Source organism: Octodon degus, unplaced genomic scaffold, assembly GCF_000260255.1.
Source record: "Octodon degus isolate 3935 unplaced genomic scaffold, OctDeg1.0 scaffold00027, whole genome shotgun sequence".
Taxonomy (NCBI): domain Eukaryota; kingdom Metazoa; phylum Chordata; class Mammalia; order Rodentia; family Octodontidae; genus Octodon; species Octodon degus.
In genome coordinates this window covers 2,586,450-2,603,604 of record NW_004524603.1, presented here as the reverse complement: position 1 = coordinate 2,603,604, position 17,155 = coordinate 2,586,450, and the positions used below count along the sequence as shown (strand labels likewise).

The following is a 17,155-nucleotide window of genomic DNA, read 5'->3' as shown; positions in this document are numbered from 1 at the left end:
TGTCTGGAGGCAGAGGTAAGGCAGCAGTGCACGAACTCATGGGTGGAAACCAGGTGGACATGTGTAGTTCTTTGCTTTTGTTTTTGTCTTATTCTTTTCGTACAGGGTCTCGCTACGCAGCTCAGACTCAGAGTGATCCTCCTGTCTCAGCCTCCCCAGCGCCGGGATTACAGGCGTGCGCCACCAGGCCTGGAGACCTGTGGTTTTGATACGTTGGTCGCTTTAGTTTATATAAAAGACATCTGTTTGAATAGTAGGAAGGATAAACAAACACATTGGAATTTCATTGTTAAGGGAGCCTTTTAGCATTTTGCAGATACGGGACCGAGAGCGAGTGGGACCCTTTCTGCCAGCACGTGGCTGTGGTGCCCCCTCAAAGGCCATGTGCTAGAGGCCTGGCCCCCAGGAGCTGCTAGGAGCGGGGGCCCTTTCCAAGGCTGGGCCTGCGGGCGCCTATGGGGCTTGTCCCATGCACTCTCACTTGCGACATGAGCAGCTCCGCCCTGTGTGCACAGCCAGTCAGGGCTGGCACCGCTCCCACTGGGCCGAGACGAGCCTGGCCTCTGTGATGTCTGCCTCCACGCTTGCTGTGGTGGTGGAAGCCACCACACTTGCCCAGAGAAGACGGGGGAAGAGGAAGAAGCTGAGGAAGAACCTGACGGCAGAGACGAGCCTAGGAACACGCATGTGCCCACACGGGGAGAGAGGGAGAACGCAAGTGTTTCTGCCACGGGATCCCGGGTGCTGGCTAATCCATCACGGTGTCTGTAAGAACGAAATGCACACACGGCCAGCTGAGCTGTCGCTTTAACAAGAGAATCCACGTGTAGCAGGCAGAAATCGGACTCCAGTTGCCACGTGGACTTTCAGGTCCCTCACCCGCCTCCCTCACCCTCCAGGACTTCTTCCTGAGGAGCCGGCCAGGTCCCTTCAGGACAGTCCTCGCCACATTGCTGGGCCATACAGGTCGGCCTTCTAGCCTCACTGGAGGCACCTTTGCGGGGGCCAGGACAACAGGGAGACTTTGGGCCTAGCTCCGGCTTCAGCCGCAGCCCTGCTCACGGCTGCCCACAGTGCACTGGGCAATGCAGCCACACTAAGGTCTCTCTGCCCTTTCTTCCAAACTGAGGGGACCTGAGAAGTCTGCCCAGGGAAGGCCCATGATTGCTCAAAAGGTTATGATAGTCCGTGAAGGAATGTCTCAGCTTCGTGTCCTTGCATGAGAAATCTTAAAGCGCACTCACTGCCCTCTTTGCTTACAGCGCTTGCCGGTCGTAAAGCATGCTTTGGATGGACCCTGCCCCTCTCGGTCTCTCTCTGTGCTCCCAGTCCCGCTGCCCAAGGTCTTCTCTCAAATCATCTCCTGTCCCCACGTGTCTGGTCTTTGTGCTGGTGGGGAGGGCAGCCCCTGCATCCGCCAGAGCCCTGAGCAGCGCACCACTGGGGTCCAGCAGTCAGCGTGGGAAGGATGGAGGGCGGAAGGTAAGGCCCCAGCCCATGGGCGGCAGGCACGCGGGCTCCAGCAGATCCTCGGCGCTGTGCTGAGCAGAGATGTTCACGTGTAGGTTGCAGAACATCCGCACGAGAGGTAAGCCCCTCGGGGCAGGGGGATGGGAAGGGAGAGCCGAGGGGGAGCTTGTGCTTTCCTGCTGCTCCGTGCGCATGCGGGGCTGTCAGAGAGTCCAGCTTCAGGGGCTTGTTCCTCTCCCACCGCTGTTTGAAGCCACATGTCCGTCTGGTTCAGAGGTGAAGGTGCGGGTCTCGATAATGAATGTGCGCTCCAGCTGCTGCAGCTCTGGCTCGCGTGTTGAGTTTTTAGTGGAGTGAACTAGCCCACACCCTGGACCTGTGTGAGGACCGGACCGGACTGTGGTGTCTCTTGGTAAAGGACGCCAGAAGCAGCCCCCTTCGCCTTGGCGTGAGCTGCAGCTCACCTGCACCTTCTAGCTTCTGCGCTTTGTCAACCCCGTGGCTCTCTTTATTTCAACTTAAGGAAACCTGGTCCCAGAGGACCCCAGCTGGCCTTGGACAGCAAGCAGCAAGCTGTGTCTGCGGAGCACAGACTACCTAACAGCACAGGGGCCCTAGTAGCTACCTGCCTGTCACATGGTGACAGCCAAAGGCCAACAGAGGAATGTCCCAAGCTCTGGGGTGTATTAGCCTCTACCACATGTGAGAAGAACTGTTTTGGAGAGAATGGCTGTAGAATCTGTTTTTGAGATGTTGTCTCCCTATGCAATCCAGGCTGACCTTGAACTCACAGAGATCCTCCTGCCTCAGCCTCCCGAGTACTGTCCCCAGAAGGAAGCTTTATTGGAGGGGGAGCAGGTTCGCCTGCCCCTGCCCAGCCAGCAGGCCCTTTACTTCTTCCAGATCTTTGCCCCCTTCTCCTTCCTGATTTCTTTGGTGGTCGGCTGGCCTGTCAGTCTCCAGGACTCATTGAACTTGAGGTCCGAGTCATGAATGACACTCAAACTCTTCATCTTATCACCTAGGGATCCCACATCCTTGAGCAGGTGCGGCCACTGCCGGGTGGCCAACTCCCAAAGCTTGTTGACGCTAAGGCTGCCCCTCTGACCCTCCCGTCCTGCAGAGCTAGAGAGAGTGGTGACCACTGTCTCCAGGGCTCTGTCAGTGGCTCCACTGCCATTAGGACCCAGGCAGGGGTTGCAGCTGATGTCCGCACGGGGCTGGCCTCCAGGTCAGGGAGCTTGGGCTCTGGAACACGTCAGTGTCACCTCAGGCTTCTGCAGAGAGGAGGGAGGGCCAGGAGGGAGGCATAGAGGTGGGCAGGGCTCGAGCACTGGGGTTGCGGGCTTGCATGAGCTCACCTGCCCAAGGACATTAGTTTTAAGTGAGGTACAAAAGGAGTGCGCTCACCCCCGGCCCAGGCTGCAGTGCAAGAGCCTCACTGGCCACTGTGAGCAGAGCGGGGGCCTCAGAGGTGGCCTCGAGTGCCGTGTGCACAGCAGCCCCACCGCGCTGAGAGTGGAGGCTGAGGAGATCTGGCACACGTGACTGGAGCTGGGCAGCCTCAGGTCTGACCATCACAGCAAGTCTGGCTGCTCGCCTTTCTGCCATCTCCAGCCTTTGATGGTGGCTCTAGGTCCCATGGGGCCCAGCATGTGCTACCAGCAGTGTCCCAGTCTCCTTCCCCTGGGAGACTGGCCTCTCTCTAGCCAGTAGCCATGGGCCTCCGAGTTGAGCGCCCAGAGAGAGTGGCTCCTTGTCGGACTGATCACCAGCCTCTGTGTCTCTGGCCTAGGCTTTTCTGTGTGGGCTGCAGGTGTTAGCCTCCTTGCTGGCTGCCTGCCTATTTGGTCCCTGGGGCCAGTATGGTCTCCCCACCATGCTGAGGCTCACGCACCCCCAAACACCCCTCCCTGGTCCTAATGGCAATTGTGAGCTTGGGCCTCTGCTGCCCAGGTGGACGCACCCGTGGCTTGGCGCTCTGTCATGCGCAGGGGGCGTGAGCCTTGCTCTGTCGTCTGCCTCTCTTACTGTTACTCCTGGCCTCTGGAGAGAACTTTTTACTAGGTTATTTCTTTTAAAAAAGAAAAGAAAAACCTAATGATTAAATCCAGAGTCTTTGCACTAAGCTGTATCCCCAGCCCTTACTTGATTTTTATTTTTGAGGCAAGATCTCACTAAGTCACTAAGCTGCCCGGCTGAGCTTGGACTTATAGTCCAACCGCCTTCGCCCTCAGAGGACTGGGATTGTAGGTGCGCCCTACCACGCCCGCCCCCACAGCGCCCCCGGGCGGCCCTATGAAGGGGTCTCTCTGAGTCCTGCCTAGACAGCCCCTGCCTGCTCCAGCTTTGCATTGCACGCGTGTATCTTTGTACTAACGCACCCAGGGCAGAGTGCTTTGTGTGGCTAGAGGTCTGAGGAGCGCCTTCCTGCTGGGTGGTCAAATAGAGAGACAGGGCAGTGAGGCCCCATGGCTTCTCTTCTTCTGCTTCTAAAGCCACTGCTGTCATCATGAGGAGCCAGTGTCATGACCTCATCTAACTCTAATTCCCTCCTGAAGTCCTCACCTCCAAATACCACCACCTCGGAATATAGGGAGTCAGTCCCCAAAGCTGGGCATGGTGGTGCACACCTGGAATCCCAGCACTTGGGAGGCTGGGGCAGGAGGGTGGTCCTGACTCAGAGGCCAGCCAGGACTACATAGTAAGTTCAAGGCCAGCTTGAACTCTACAGCCAGCCCCTGCCTCCACAAAGCAGAAAACAAAATAAATTGATAACAATAGCAATAACAACACAAGAGCACCCAGACCATGGTGGCTCCCCGCCCTTCTCCTGGGGGCTGTGTTCTCTTGCATTTGTTCTGGTGTCTGAAGAATGCGAAGGAGAAAAAAGCAAACCAAGAGTAACTGTGACTTTTCTGCCCCTGCCCCAAAAAGGACAACAGCTGTCACTTATCCTGCCAGTAGAAACCTCCAGAGACAATAATATAACGTCACCACCAGTGTAATGGTGACCTGAGGGTTCACAGCTGACCCCCTTACATCATAGAAAATGTCAAGGCAAAGCAAGTGAGAATCAGCCTCTTCTTCTAGTATGAGATCTTTAAATTCTCCACACCTCAATAATCCCACTGGAGTAACCTCATCCAACAGAACTATTACTAAGAGCCAGGGCTTTTCTTCGGGGGAAAGTCAGCTACCCTGGGCCTGGCGCCTCATGGTCATCTCGGCACGCGCATGTGCTGAGTGCTGACAGACACGAGCAGGATGTGAGGGTCCATCTCTCAAAAAGACCTTTATTTGTCCACGTTGGCAGGACATCACCGTCACAGTCCCCGTGGGGAGTCAGTGCACGCACATAACACGTTTTAATCCTTTTTATTTCCCCCTTTGCCTGTCCCTTTCCTATAGCTGAGACACGATGCCCAACACCCACAGCATAAGGAAGGAGGGCTTCCTTTGGGCTCACATTTTGGTTCATGGTCAGCTGACTCTGAGTTAGAGTGGCACAGCAGAAGGGCCTGGCGGAGAAGTGCTGCTCACAGCATGGGGGACAAGGAGCAGGAGAGGAGAGGGCCAGGAGCATGAGACGGACTCCTCCAGGCCAAGCCACCGGTGGCTGCCTCTGCCAGCAGGGCCCCACCTTCTAACAGCAGTCGCTTTCCATCCAGCCACCTCCCTCCACCCCCCAAGCACCTATGAGGACTCAAGGAGGCGGCCATCTAGATACAGTCACTTCAGCCCTTTCCTCCGTCGTTCGGCATAGTTTTGCCCGCTCCACACAGGTGCTGGGCTTGCTGTCTTCGCTCATGTGCTCTGGAAAGGTGCTCTGAGGCAGAGGGTGGTGTGCGGGTGTTCAGGATGCACATCCAAAGTCAAACTCTAACACGAGAACCAACTTCATTACATCCTTCAAGGCACTCTGAAGTGATCCTGCAGCTCTCTTTTTCTCCCGTGAATGCAGGGCAGTGAAGGATGCCAGCATCCACAGCCTGTGTTCATGGCCCTGGCCTGCGTGCGGGCCTCCCCAGGGATGCTCACTGCCACTTTTGCACCATCAGCACAAAGTTGACACAATGAAGAAGCAATCTCTTAGCATGAAGACAATCTCTTAGCATCATTGTGGAAATGACGACCTTTCCCAACCCACAGCAAGGGGCTGGGAGCCTCTGCAGAGCATAGAACCCACTGTGAAGACCTCTGGTCTAAGTGAGCCATTCCTTCTGATTTGACAGCAGAGAGAGAGACAGTGGGCTTAGGATCAGAGCAAGAACACAGTGCTTTCATTGGCTATTCTGAGGAAACTGCATTCATTCTCCTACTGAGAGGCATGTAGTGACTCACAGCCAGGTCAATGGCTGAGCGTCCCACACCGCAGGCAGTAGCAAATGCACTCGAGCAGATGCACCCACCCCCTCATCCTGCTCAGCTGGCCATGTAGCTGTCCTTGGGCTTGTCTGTGGTAGATCACTGTCCCGTTATAACCAGTTTTTGTAAAGACCAACTAAATGACATGCGGCTAGGACAGGAGGCAAAATTCTCTGCCATCAGATGCCCTCCTGAAGGACTGTTGTTACTTACTATCTGAGCTCCAGTAGGGGGAGAAATTCTAGAGACTCCTCCTGGCCTGTCCTTTATAGTAGTTCTCCAAAGGGCAAGGCACAAGCACGGGATTCTGTCAGTGACCACGATGTGCCCTGATGATGCCCCTGGGAAGTGGAGGGAGCACCATGGAGCAGGTGCAGTGGCCCAGTGCATCATCTGCAAGCCGGACCTGGGCCAGGCTCTGCTATTAACTGGCTTCCACCTGCCACTTCTCTGAGGGAGGCTGGCTGTGGCGCGTTCCAAATGTCAAGGTCTCTTCACCCTCTGCCTCCAGCAGCCTGGGTGTCGCCTCTTCCTGGTGCACAGTGACCTGTGCAGATAGCTGCAGGTTGCTGGAGAGGAGGGACGAGGAGATTCCTGAAGACAGTCGCTGTTGCTGCACTGCAGAGCCCTTGCTCACAGCCGCCTGGCCCTGCTTTGGGTCTGAGAGGAAGTGTGGGCCTGGTCACTGGCCTCCTTCGTGGGCTGTCGGCTTCCTGGTCATCCACCCTTGGTTTGTTTTGAGTGATGAATTGAGCAGTCTCTCGGTGACTGCCCACACACTGAGTCTAGGACTGCTCTTCTGTCGGACACCATTCCATTCTTGTTACATATGTCAATAATGAAGGATCACCATCTTGGCCACTGTCTCACAACTTCCAAAATCATGTCCTAATCCTCTCCATAGAAGGCTTCTAAAACAAATTAAAATGTCTCCACTCTCAATGTTTTGCCCTCATAAGAATAGCTATACTTCTAAGAATACAGCGTGTCACTCTGAAGATTAACTTCTCAGCACATTCTAGTGACATTTGTTTTACTCTGTGACAAATAGAATCTTGTAAAACAGTATGTTTCCTATTTTATATATACACATTTAGTCTAGAGTCTCACTACATAGATCAGACTCATAACGATTCTTCTGTTTTCAGCCTCCCAAGCGCTGGGATTACAGGTGTGTGCCACCACACCCAGTCCCAATCGAGTCTCAGTGCGCCCTGGGGATGGGGCCAGCACAGCACATGAGGGATTGAACCCCGTTCCCTGTGTCTGCCTAAGCAGGCACTTTGATCCACTGAGCTATCTGGCCAGCCCTTGTTTCTTATTTTTAAATAATCAAAAATCTTCTGGCCAAATTTACTTGTATGTACAGAACTTAATGATACCCATTGCATGTACTTTTTCAAAAACTAAACTGTACTTTTAACTATATTACCCTACTTTCCTTATTACTTATTTTTTTCCTTATTACCTTATTACCTAATTTACCTAAATATATTACCCTAGTTTTCCTTATTTCAATTTCTTTCATCTTACTCTGTTGTATGTCTCTGTGAGGTGCTATAAACCATGATTTCTGGGGCTGGAGATACAGCTAAATGTTAATGTGGTGCCAGGCATGGTGGCATACATCTCTGCTATAGTTTGGGTCTAGATAGCCCCCCAAGCCTCATGTAGTCATGGGGTGGCCTTCTAGATTTTGTGGTTAATTCATGATCCAATTCTGGGATGATGAGTGTGAGTGCTGCTGGGATTATGGGTGTGCGTGCTACGCCCACCCTGGGGCAGACAGCCTGAATGTAATGTAAGGGAGGGAGAGAGGCTTGCTCTCCATTACTATATGCTGTAGGGGTAGTGATGACTGTGATCGGAGCCTGGAAAATCAGAGTGTGGCTGGAAATCCTACCAATTAAGATGATGCTCATGAAGCTTCAACTGAGAGGAACTGCATTGGCTGCTGGACCAAGGGAGTGCAGTATGCTTTGGCAGAGATTTGATCTGCATTTTGCTTATGTTTAAAGATATTGCCTGGGTGGGTAAAGACAAACTAGAGGGGGAAATGACATGCTGCCTTGTGGAGAAGCTCATCACATTGGCTTTCCTGATAGGAACTCAGCATTCCTCATTGCTGGAGGACCTCAGGGCCTCATGTTGCTGAGGACGGCTGTGGTACCTTTGGGGGAGCTCTGGTGCTTACCTTAAGCATCACTTCCTGGCTCCAGTGCAGATCCCCTCAGCCTGCTAGCCCAGATCCTTCATCCCACTGGCATAGACTTCTAGCTTCCACCACTGACCTTTGGGCCATTCCACTGCAGATCTGTGACACAGGCCTGCATGAGACTTTGCTGTGGGCTCTAGGCCTCCAATTAGACTTGTGGGAGACACTGTTATGAGTTCTAGGTTTTCAGCTGGACTCATGCAGGATATCAGGATCTAGGTCCTCAGCTGGGATTTTTGGTCTTTACTATGTGGGCAGATTTACTGCACTCTTTGTATACGATTCTTTGGGTGATTCATTATAAAATAATCTTATAAAATGTGTATTGGTCCCCTTGCAAAACCCCTAAGTTTGACACCTGTCTTCTATGATCTCTAATCCCAACACTCAGGAAGCTGAGGCAGGAGGATTACCATGTGCTCAAGACAAGTCCTGACTACATAAGTGAGTTCAAGGCCAGCCTGCACTCCATGAGCCCAGTCTCAAAACTCTAATCAATCAATCAATCAATCCAATCAATCAATGTTAGAGGACTTGTCTAGCATGCACAGGCCCTGGCTTGGATCCCAAGCACTAGCTAATAATAGATTAAAACTTCTGGATAGTATCTTTTAATCCATTTTCAATTTATGAGGATGTGTATCTTGTTTCTGTTTTGCTGGATTTAAATAGCCCTCTTCTTTTCATGCCATAGAGCATGTACAACATACCTTGTATCCAACGGTGCCTGTCACAGCAGCAGATTTGCTGTAGTGTGCAGAAAAATGCTGTTGCTTCTTTCTAGGATGTGCCTTCTAGCTCCAATATGTGCACATATTTGAGAATAGAAGGAAATAGCATCAAACCTTTTCACCTGTAGGAAAGCGAACGCTTTAAGGGAAGCAACAAAAAGTCATGTTCAAAGAAACGTTCAGGTACTCTAATCTGGATGAGAATAATCAGCGCAACATCCCAGACTGCAGCTAGGAGAAGTAGAAGATAGGGCTTAAGGTCTCAGGCCACCTTCAGAAGGACAAGTACGGAAAGTTCATTGGCCAACTCGGTCCACGAGAGCACCTATTTCAGGCAAAGCGGCAGGACCTCGGACAGCACCCACGCGGTCGGCAGGCGGTGTCAGCACCGCGGACAGCGACTGACGCAGGGTCTGCCCCTGCATGTTTTGCTGGGTTCTGCGCGGAACGCGGGGAACGCGCGGCACCGCGGACAGCGCCACAGCCGCGCGCGGAGTCAGGCGGGGACGGGCGGCTCTATCAGCTGACACCTTACGTAGGGCTGGGTCCCACTTTGATAAGGCAGGTCTGGTGGGCGCGCCAGCGTCGCCTCCCTGGAGCTGCAGCCCCAGACAGAGAGCGGAAGGGACGTGGCCGGATCAAGAGGCAGTTTCTGGGAGCAGGTCCTACGTGGCTTTCCCCCATGAGAAGCTGAGCTGCGGGCAGCTGCCTGGAGAGGGGCTGGCGGCGGGAGCTACGCGGCGGAGAGTTCGGCTCTGACGCATGGCGATTGCCAGGCACCCGCTCGCCGCAAGGCCAAGCCCAGGATGTTAGACTGTAGAGCTACCGGACAGCCATCTCCGCCGAGGTGAGGAACCCGCGGCATGTGACCCAGCTCTTTGACCCTGCCGTCCTGGCCTCTGGGGGCTCCAGACTTCCTGGCTTGAGCCCAGCGCCCTCCTCCAGGGCACCCCATCTCTCTGGACGTTCAGGTGGGAAGCGGGGGCCACCTTCGTTCCCAAGACGCCCCACCCCTGGCCAGAGACCGGAACAGCCACGCTGCTTCTGAGTGCAAGGGGTCAGCCAGAGTCCTGAGCGCCCTTGCAGCAGGCGTGCGTGCGGCGTGCGTCCGCCGCTGGTGGCCGGCCCCAGCGATGGATCCGCTCGTGAACTTCTCCTTCGCCTTCTCCACCCCATCCTCTCTGGAGCCCAACCGCACCCTGGGCGCTGAGGACCTGCGCCCCGGCCCACCCCTGCTCTCCGTCTTCAGCATGCTTGTTCTGACCTTGCTGGGTCTTCTGGTGGCAGCCACGTTCGCCTGGAACCTGCTGGTGCTGGCCACCATCCTCCGCGTGCGCACCTTCCACCGTGTCCCACACAACCTGGTGGCCTCCATGGCTGTCTCCGATGTGCTAGTGGCCGCACTGGTCATGCCACTGAGCCTGGTGCACGAGCTGTCCGGGCGCCGCTGGCAGCTGGGTCGGCGGCTGTGCCAGCTGTGGGTGGCATGCGACGTGCTGTGCTGCACGGCCAGCATCTGGAACGTGACGGCCATAGCCCTGGACCGCTACTGGTCCCTCGCTCGCCACCTGGATTACACCACCCGCGCCCGCAAGCGCGCGTCCAACGTGATGATCGCGCTCACCTGGGCGCTGTCCGCTATCATCTCGCTGGCTCCGTTGCTGTTCGGTTGGGGTGAGACCTACTCAGAGCACCGAGAGGAGTGCCAGGTGAGCCGCGAGCCCTCCTACGCCGTGTTCTCCACCGTGGGGGCCTTCTACCTGCCACTCTGCGTGGTCCTCTTCGTGTACTGGAAGATCTACAAGGCCGCCAAGCTCCGTGTGGGCGCCAGGAAGACCAACAGTGTCTCGCCCTTGCCTGAAGCCATGGAGGTGGGTGCACAGCGATCCTTATCAGAGCTCCTCTCACATCTTCCCGGGTTGCACCCATGATGGCGGCCACGACGTTGGCAGAAAGCAGAACTCTGGGGCTTAGGGAGGGACAGGCTGGGGGGAAATCAAGGGCCAGAGAGTTCGCTCTGACAAACTTCAGTCACAGAGCTACTCACCTTATGGGCATCTCCAGTGGATTCTTTCCCTAGCTGTGAAGTGAGGAGTTTGCTTTCTGTTCTGCTTCATCTCCTGGGCTACTTGTCACATCCTTTAAGGCATGAGAAGTAGGTGCCTAGCACTCCCAGGGTCACACCTCTGAAATGCCTGCAGCTTTCTACACTGAGAAGCTGGGGCTTCAGGGAGAGGAGGTGCCCAGGTTCCACAGGAGATGGCCACACTTCTGGCCCAGCACCTTAGTGTTTTGTCCCCATCCATTTTTCTTGCAAATTACAGTGGCCAATGTGGTGTCACCTAGGTTACTGTCACTCGGCAGCATCCTTCCCTCCTGATGCCAGGTTGCAAATATTGTTTCCTCGGGTCTCAGTGCCTGTGTTTGTACCCACCATGTGCCTTGTGGTCTTGCTGGCTGTGTTCCCTGTGGCCCCATCGGCCGTGAGCCATCGGAGGACCATCTCTTTGCTCTCCTGACCATGAGGGAAGCTATGGCAGGAAATTAAAGACCCATGATGGACGACTCCCCAGACCCCCATGAGTGGTGGCATTTAATGTGCAACAGCCACTCCAGCAGCCGTAAGGCTCATATCGTATTTCCTCCCCACCTACATTTTCCTGGAGTTAATTCTTAATAACCTGAGCCTATTATGTGAGATTCTGTAGCCTCATCATCGACTCTGCTGGATGCAGGGACCTCTCCCCCACCCTCCCCACTCCTTATCAAGGCTCGTTCCAAATCTCACTCGCATCCTGAAGCCAGTTCAGAAACACACACAGGCCCCAGGGATAGCAAAGCACATCACTTGAGTAGACCGTACCAAATGGACAAGTCTTGGCTGTGACGCTGTCCTGTCCTAGCAGCCCTGGTCTCTGCAGGCTGTGGGCTTGAGGAAAGCAGCAACAGAATGACAGGCTTTGCCCCTGCAGAGCTGGGTCAGGCCAGGGAGGTAGACGCCCTTGTGAGTTCTGCAGCGCACTTGCATTTTCTATAGCTGGTAAGCATACCCCATTGCCAAAGCTGAGAGAGACTAGAGATGTAGCTAGGAAAGTGGGGGGGTTCTAGGAGAAAGGGGAGAAAGGGTTCAGAGGCCTCCTGTCCTTTTCCCTATGGCAGCAGTCCTCAGCTAAGGGTGGCACTGCTTCCCAGGGCTCACTGACACAGTCTGAACACATTTCTGGAAATCCAGACTTGGGAACAGTGTGCTAGTGACATCTAGCATGCAGAGAACAGAGGCACTAGGACAGGACAGTCTCACAGCCAAGACTTGTTCAGACCAAAGTGCCCAGAACAGCAACTGTTGGGAACTCTAAAATGTTAGATTTCTGCACTGACCGAGGGGGGCAATGAGCGGAGATGCCAGGTGTCCCATCAGAGCGTCTGGTGCTGCCTACGGTCGGCGTGCGAGCGAGCATGCACTCGCGTTCCAGGTCACCTCCGGGGCCCTCCTCACAGGAGCCCTGTGCAGCTGGATGCCATCTGGGCACACCAGGTGACAGTCAACTCTAACCCCAACTTCAAGAGCAAAGTCACTCCCAGCTCTCTCTCTGCTTATCGGGAAAGGATGAGGGCACCCCCGTGCCTTTGTCTTGACCTTAGCAGAAGCAAAGTATTAAGAGACCTACACACACGCACATGCACACGCACTGCTTCCTTTCTCTGTCTCTCCCAGCTCACTTTTGAAAACGTGTCCTGTGCCTTTCTGAGACTGCTGCATGATCCAGGGCTCTGTGTGTAAGTGGGGGTGCCTCTGTCCTTCTGTTCTGCTGAGGAATAACTGCAAGCCAGGCTTCCTGACTGCCCTTGATAGTGGGTGTCAGGGTTTCTAAATACAGCCTCCTGCCAGTTGGCTGTTACCTAGGGAAACCACAACGCGTCTTCCCAGCTTCTTTATCTGCTGAGTCTTCCTTGGATGTGTTGCACAGCCCTAACCTACATGGGGCACTGGGATGGGAGCCAGAAGTGGGAGACACAGTGGCCTTGAGCTTGTTTGCCACAGGACCATGAACCACCACAGAAGACCTGCAATGAAATGATGGAGAGAAGGCTGCCACTGCCGGGCGGCCTGAGGAAGCCACACGGGACTGGTCAGGCACTGTCCTGTGCAGAAAGCAAAAAGCTGGTCTCCACAGTACATCTGGAGGGTGTGGTCTGGAGCTCAGACCATGAGATGCAAGCGCGTTGTCTCTGTCTGTGTGAATTAGACATTGCCTGGCTGTTGCCCTGATGGGAATTTATCAGAGCAAGTGCATTGTTGGCGGGCTGACTCTTAGAAGCCAAGGGCCGGCACCAGTAGGTTGGCTTGTGAAGACCACTTCACTAAGATGAGTCGTCCCAACCAAGGAGCTGGTCAGAGCCAGCCATGGGGCCCAGTCTTGCCCTGTATGTGTGGAAGCTTAGTTCTCAGACTCCTGCTTATTGTCCTAATTCAGCCAAAGCTTCAGGGACACTACCAAGGACTCTTGGCCTTCTCACTGCTGTGGTCAGCTCTCGCTAAAGGTGAAATTTCTTCTGTGGAGACCTGAGCTTAAGAGTGCTCACTGAGGCTGAGGTAGCTCTGGTAGAGCCCTTGTCTAGCGTGCGTGAGACCTTAGGTTTGGTCCCCAGCCTGTGGGGGAGAGGGGGAGGGAAAGGGAGGTGTAGTGGATAGCTAACTGGTGGTCGACTTGTTCCACCCAGCTGAACTGAGCCAGCGTGGTGCTGGGTGTGGCGGCCCACCTGAGGGTCATGCCAGCAGCATAAAAGGCAGAACTGGAGAAGCTGCCGAGAGGCTGTTAGGGAAGCTGTTTGCAAAAGCTGTTGGAGCTGCTGGAAGCTGCTGGTTCTCTGGGCCGTTCTTCTGGAGGACCTTGTCATGCTGGCTTTCCTGATGAGCTTGGCTGTTCTCGTCGCTGGAGGAGCTTGGGACCTTCGTTGTTGCTGAGAATGGCTATGGTTCATTTCAGTGGAACTCTGGTCCCCCATCTTGAGCATCACTTCCTGGCTCTGGAGGGGAAACGGATGCACTGCTCAGCTTCATGGGGAAGCTTGTTGCGATGGCTTTCCTGATGGGAACTCAACTGTCCTCATTGCTGGAGGCGCTCGGACCTCACTGCTGCTGCTGATGGCTGTGGTACCTTTTGAGGGCACTCCGGTGCTTACCTTGAGCTTTGCTTCCTGGCTCCAGTTCAGATCCCTCAGCCTGCTGGCAGAGGTCCTTCATCCTCCTGGCAGACTTCCTAGCTTCCACCACTGACCTTTGGTCCTTTCCAGCTCAGATCCATAAAGCAGGCCTGCATAAGACATTGTCGTGGGCTCTAGGCCTCCAACTGGACTTGTGGGAGGTAGTGTTGAGTGCTAGGTCTTGATCTGGACTCATGCAGGGTGTTAGGATCTAGGCCCTCAGGTAGATTCTTTGGTCTTTAGTGTGTGGACAGATTTTTTGCAGTCTTTGTATATGATTCTTTGGGTGATTCATTGTAAAATATTATAAAATGTGTCCTATATTGAATTGTTTCCCTTACAAAAACCCAAAACCATGATAGGAGGGGAGAGAAGGGAAAGGGAGGGAAAGGGAGAGGAGGGGAGAGAGAGATTGCACACTGATTCACATGCTTTTATCCTGCTCTTTCAATCATTCTAAATCATCTCTCTGAATATGTTGCGCATGTAAACTTGTGGGCAACAGACACTGAGCAAGTGTGACACAAACAGGCATAACTTGAAGCAGAGTGTGGGTGACCCCCAAATCATGACCCCGAGTCTCCCAGGTCGGATCAAGAAAGTGAGTCTCAAAGCTTCTGCGTGTCTTTCTTAGGGATCCAAGCGTCACCTTTTCTTCTAGTTCATGTATAACTGTAGCTACAATAGGAAGTATTAACTGTGAGTAGAGTCTTCTGTGGCTGACCAGAGGGGAACTTCAGGCTACGTGGTCAGCCGTGGCTACGTGGGTTGCGGTGTTATTTGGGGCAGAGAGCAGTGACTGTAATTTCCTTGAAAGCCCACGTAGGCATTATTACTGTGACAATCATTAAACAATAAGGAAAACTTCTATTTATCCAGTTATTATGAGTGGAGTCACTGTCCTCAGGAGCTTTTCCCTGAAAGAGTTCTGCCTCTCTGTGCACTGTGACAGGAGGTGATGGCACAGAGATCTCATTGCTGACTTGGCTTCTGTCCTACAGCGTGGAGTGCTGCAGACCATGCTCTTCAACACTTATCTTCTTTTCAGTTGCTCAACACCTCATATTCTCCTGCCTTTCCAATAAATGCTGCCAAGGTTATCATACAAAATCAATAATTCATAAATTGGCTATGCTATCTCAACTCTAGCATCCTTACTACCACCTGGTTGTTGTTGTTGTTGTTGTTTTACAACAAGTCCAATCCACTACTCTAAAGATACAGCTGTCGGCCTATTCCATGGTTTGAATTAACAGGACTTTCCCACCACATCTAGCACCAAGAAGATTGTGTGCTGCTGGCGAGCGAGCTGCGGAGCTCCCTGAGTGATGGGAGGCTGGGGTCAGAGGACCAAGGTGACAGTCAGGGCAGGGTCACCCGTGAGAATGACCTGCCGGTCAGGCAACTGTCCTGGGGCTTGGCTGGATGGGTTCCTCCTCTAACTCAGTTACCACATCCAGTGAAGCTGCTTCCTTCCTATTTAGGCTGTGAATCATCAGCCACCTGTGGCTCCCGGGGTCCTAAGAGCTAAACACAATTCTGGGCTGGCAGGGCACGTTTTTTTCAGGGAGAAGGAAATGCAGGCAGAGGCCACCCTGCAGGAAGCTCTCCCGTGGATGACACAGATGTCGAGAGAAGGTTGTGGTGTGTTGTCCCTGCTTAAGGCGGCAGCAGTGGCCAGTGGGGAGATACCCGACAGGAGCCTAGAGAGACACACCTCCCAACCAGCACACTGCCACGTTAGAAGAGATACACAGCAATCTAGAACACCATAAAGACTAGAAATCTGGTCCTAGGTTTACAGATGACTCAACACACGTTTATTTTTCCAGTATTGGTGACAGGACCTAGAGAGTGCTGAGCTATATCAACAGCCCTTTTAAAAATTATTAGAAAAAAAAATTATTAGAAGTTTGATTTTCCTCGATAGCAGGACCCTCTGTCCTGAGGCTCAGTAGTGGTAGTGTCACTCTGCCATCACAGAGGCCATGTCCTGACCTCTATGGCAGACTCCGCTGCAGAGCCAGCATGCTTGGCAGAGTGTTGAGTGCTTATGCTGTTTTCAGCTTGTGATGGGTCCACTGGGACAGAACCCACCGTGAGTGAGGGCACCTGTGAGCAGTGCCTTTGCTGCTGAACCCCATGTGCCCCAGGCCTTATTGTTGCTGTTGTCCCCTCTGCTGAGCAAACAGGGCTGTTAGCATCACACTCACACGCCCTTGGGGTGCATAGGCACACCCCGGCCTCGTCGACCCCTTTCCTGTCTGTGCTCAAGTCCTGTAGCCCTCGGCTCCTGCACCAGCACAGCCTGCTTTGCCTCAGAGCAGCTGTGCGGGGCCTGGGCCGACAGCACCCGGGCTCCACCTGCAGGTGCAGGAGCTGGGTCTTCACAGTGCTGCTGCTTGTGTCTTGCAGGTGAAGGATTCCACACATCAGTCACAGATGGTGTTCACGGTCCGCCCCACCACGGTGACCTTCCAGACAGAAGGGGACACGTGGCGGGAGCAGAAGGAGCAGAGGGCAGCGCTCATGGTGGGCATCCTCATCGGGGTATTCGTGCTCTGCTGGATCCCCTTCTTTGTCACTGAGCTGGTCGGGCCCCTCTGCTCCTGGGATGTCCCGGCCATCTGGAAGAGCATCTTCCTGTGGCTTGGCTACTCCAACTCCTTTTTCAACCCTCTCATCTACACAGCCTTCAACAAGAACTACAGCAGTGCCTTCAAGAACTTCTTTTCCAGGCAGCACTGACCAGAGCTGAGGGCACACACGCCTTTGTCCTGGGTCTCTGTGGAGACTTGGTGTCATGCGCTTCCACATGCGCTCTGCAGCCCCCCAGGTGGAAGAGCTCTGCAAGCCCCACGTGGCCACCTCAGAGCCCTGCTCGCCACCTCCCCGCTCGCCCACAGGGAGACGTCTCCACAGGGCTCCAGTGGCCTGTGCATCCCAGCTATCTCCTGTCCTCTGCACCAGTGGCCAGAGACTTGGTCCACCGCATCCACTCCAGCAGGGACATTGGCATGGCCTGGAGAAGTCCCAGCATGCAGATAAGAGAAAGGAGTCAGAGCGTAGGGCAAGTGAAGAAGGGTGGAAAGCCCCAAGAAGATTCAAGGAGACCAAAATCCCAGGCCTCCTGGAGTGATGCTCATGTGGTCCTAGTAACTGTATC

General features: G+C 54.0%; 1 protein-coding gene and 1 pseudogene across 1 annotated transcript; one reads left to right on the top strand and one right to left on the bottom strand.

The window, feature by feature from the left end:
- Nucleotides 1-2,360: 2,360 nt before the first annotated feature.
- LOC101562961 lies at nt 2,361-2,650 on the bottom strand (annotated as a pseudogene).
- Nucleotides 2,651-9,906: 7,256 nt separating this feature from the next.
- Nucleotides 9,907-16,737, top strand: Htr5a (5-hydroxytryptamine receptor 5A). The gene is made up of 2 exons (XM_004628970.1): nt 9,907-10,655; nt 16,405-16,737. The coding sequence occupies exons 1-2, from the start codon at nt 9,918-9,920 to the stop codon at nt 16,735-16,737; spliced, it is 1,071 nt and encodes a 356-aa protein (XP_004629027.1). The 5' UTR covers nt 9,907-9,917.
- Nucleotides 16,738-17,155: the final 418 nt, after the last annotated feature.

Coding starts and splice junctions, on each gene's coding strand:
- Htr5a (XM_004628970.1), top strand. CDS start 9,918: ATGGATCCGCTCGTGAACTTCTCCTTCGCCTTCTCCACCCCATCCTCT. Junction 10,656..16,404: donor CCTTGCCTGAAGCCATGGAG/GTGGGTGCACAG, acceptor TGTGTCTTGCAG/GTGAAGGATTCCACACATCA.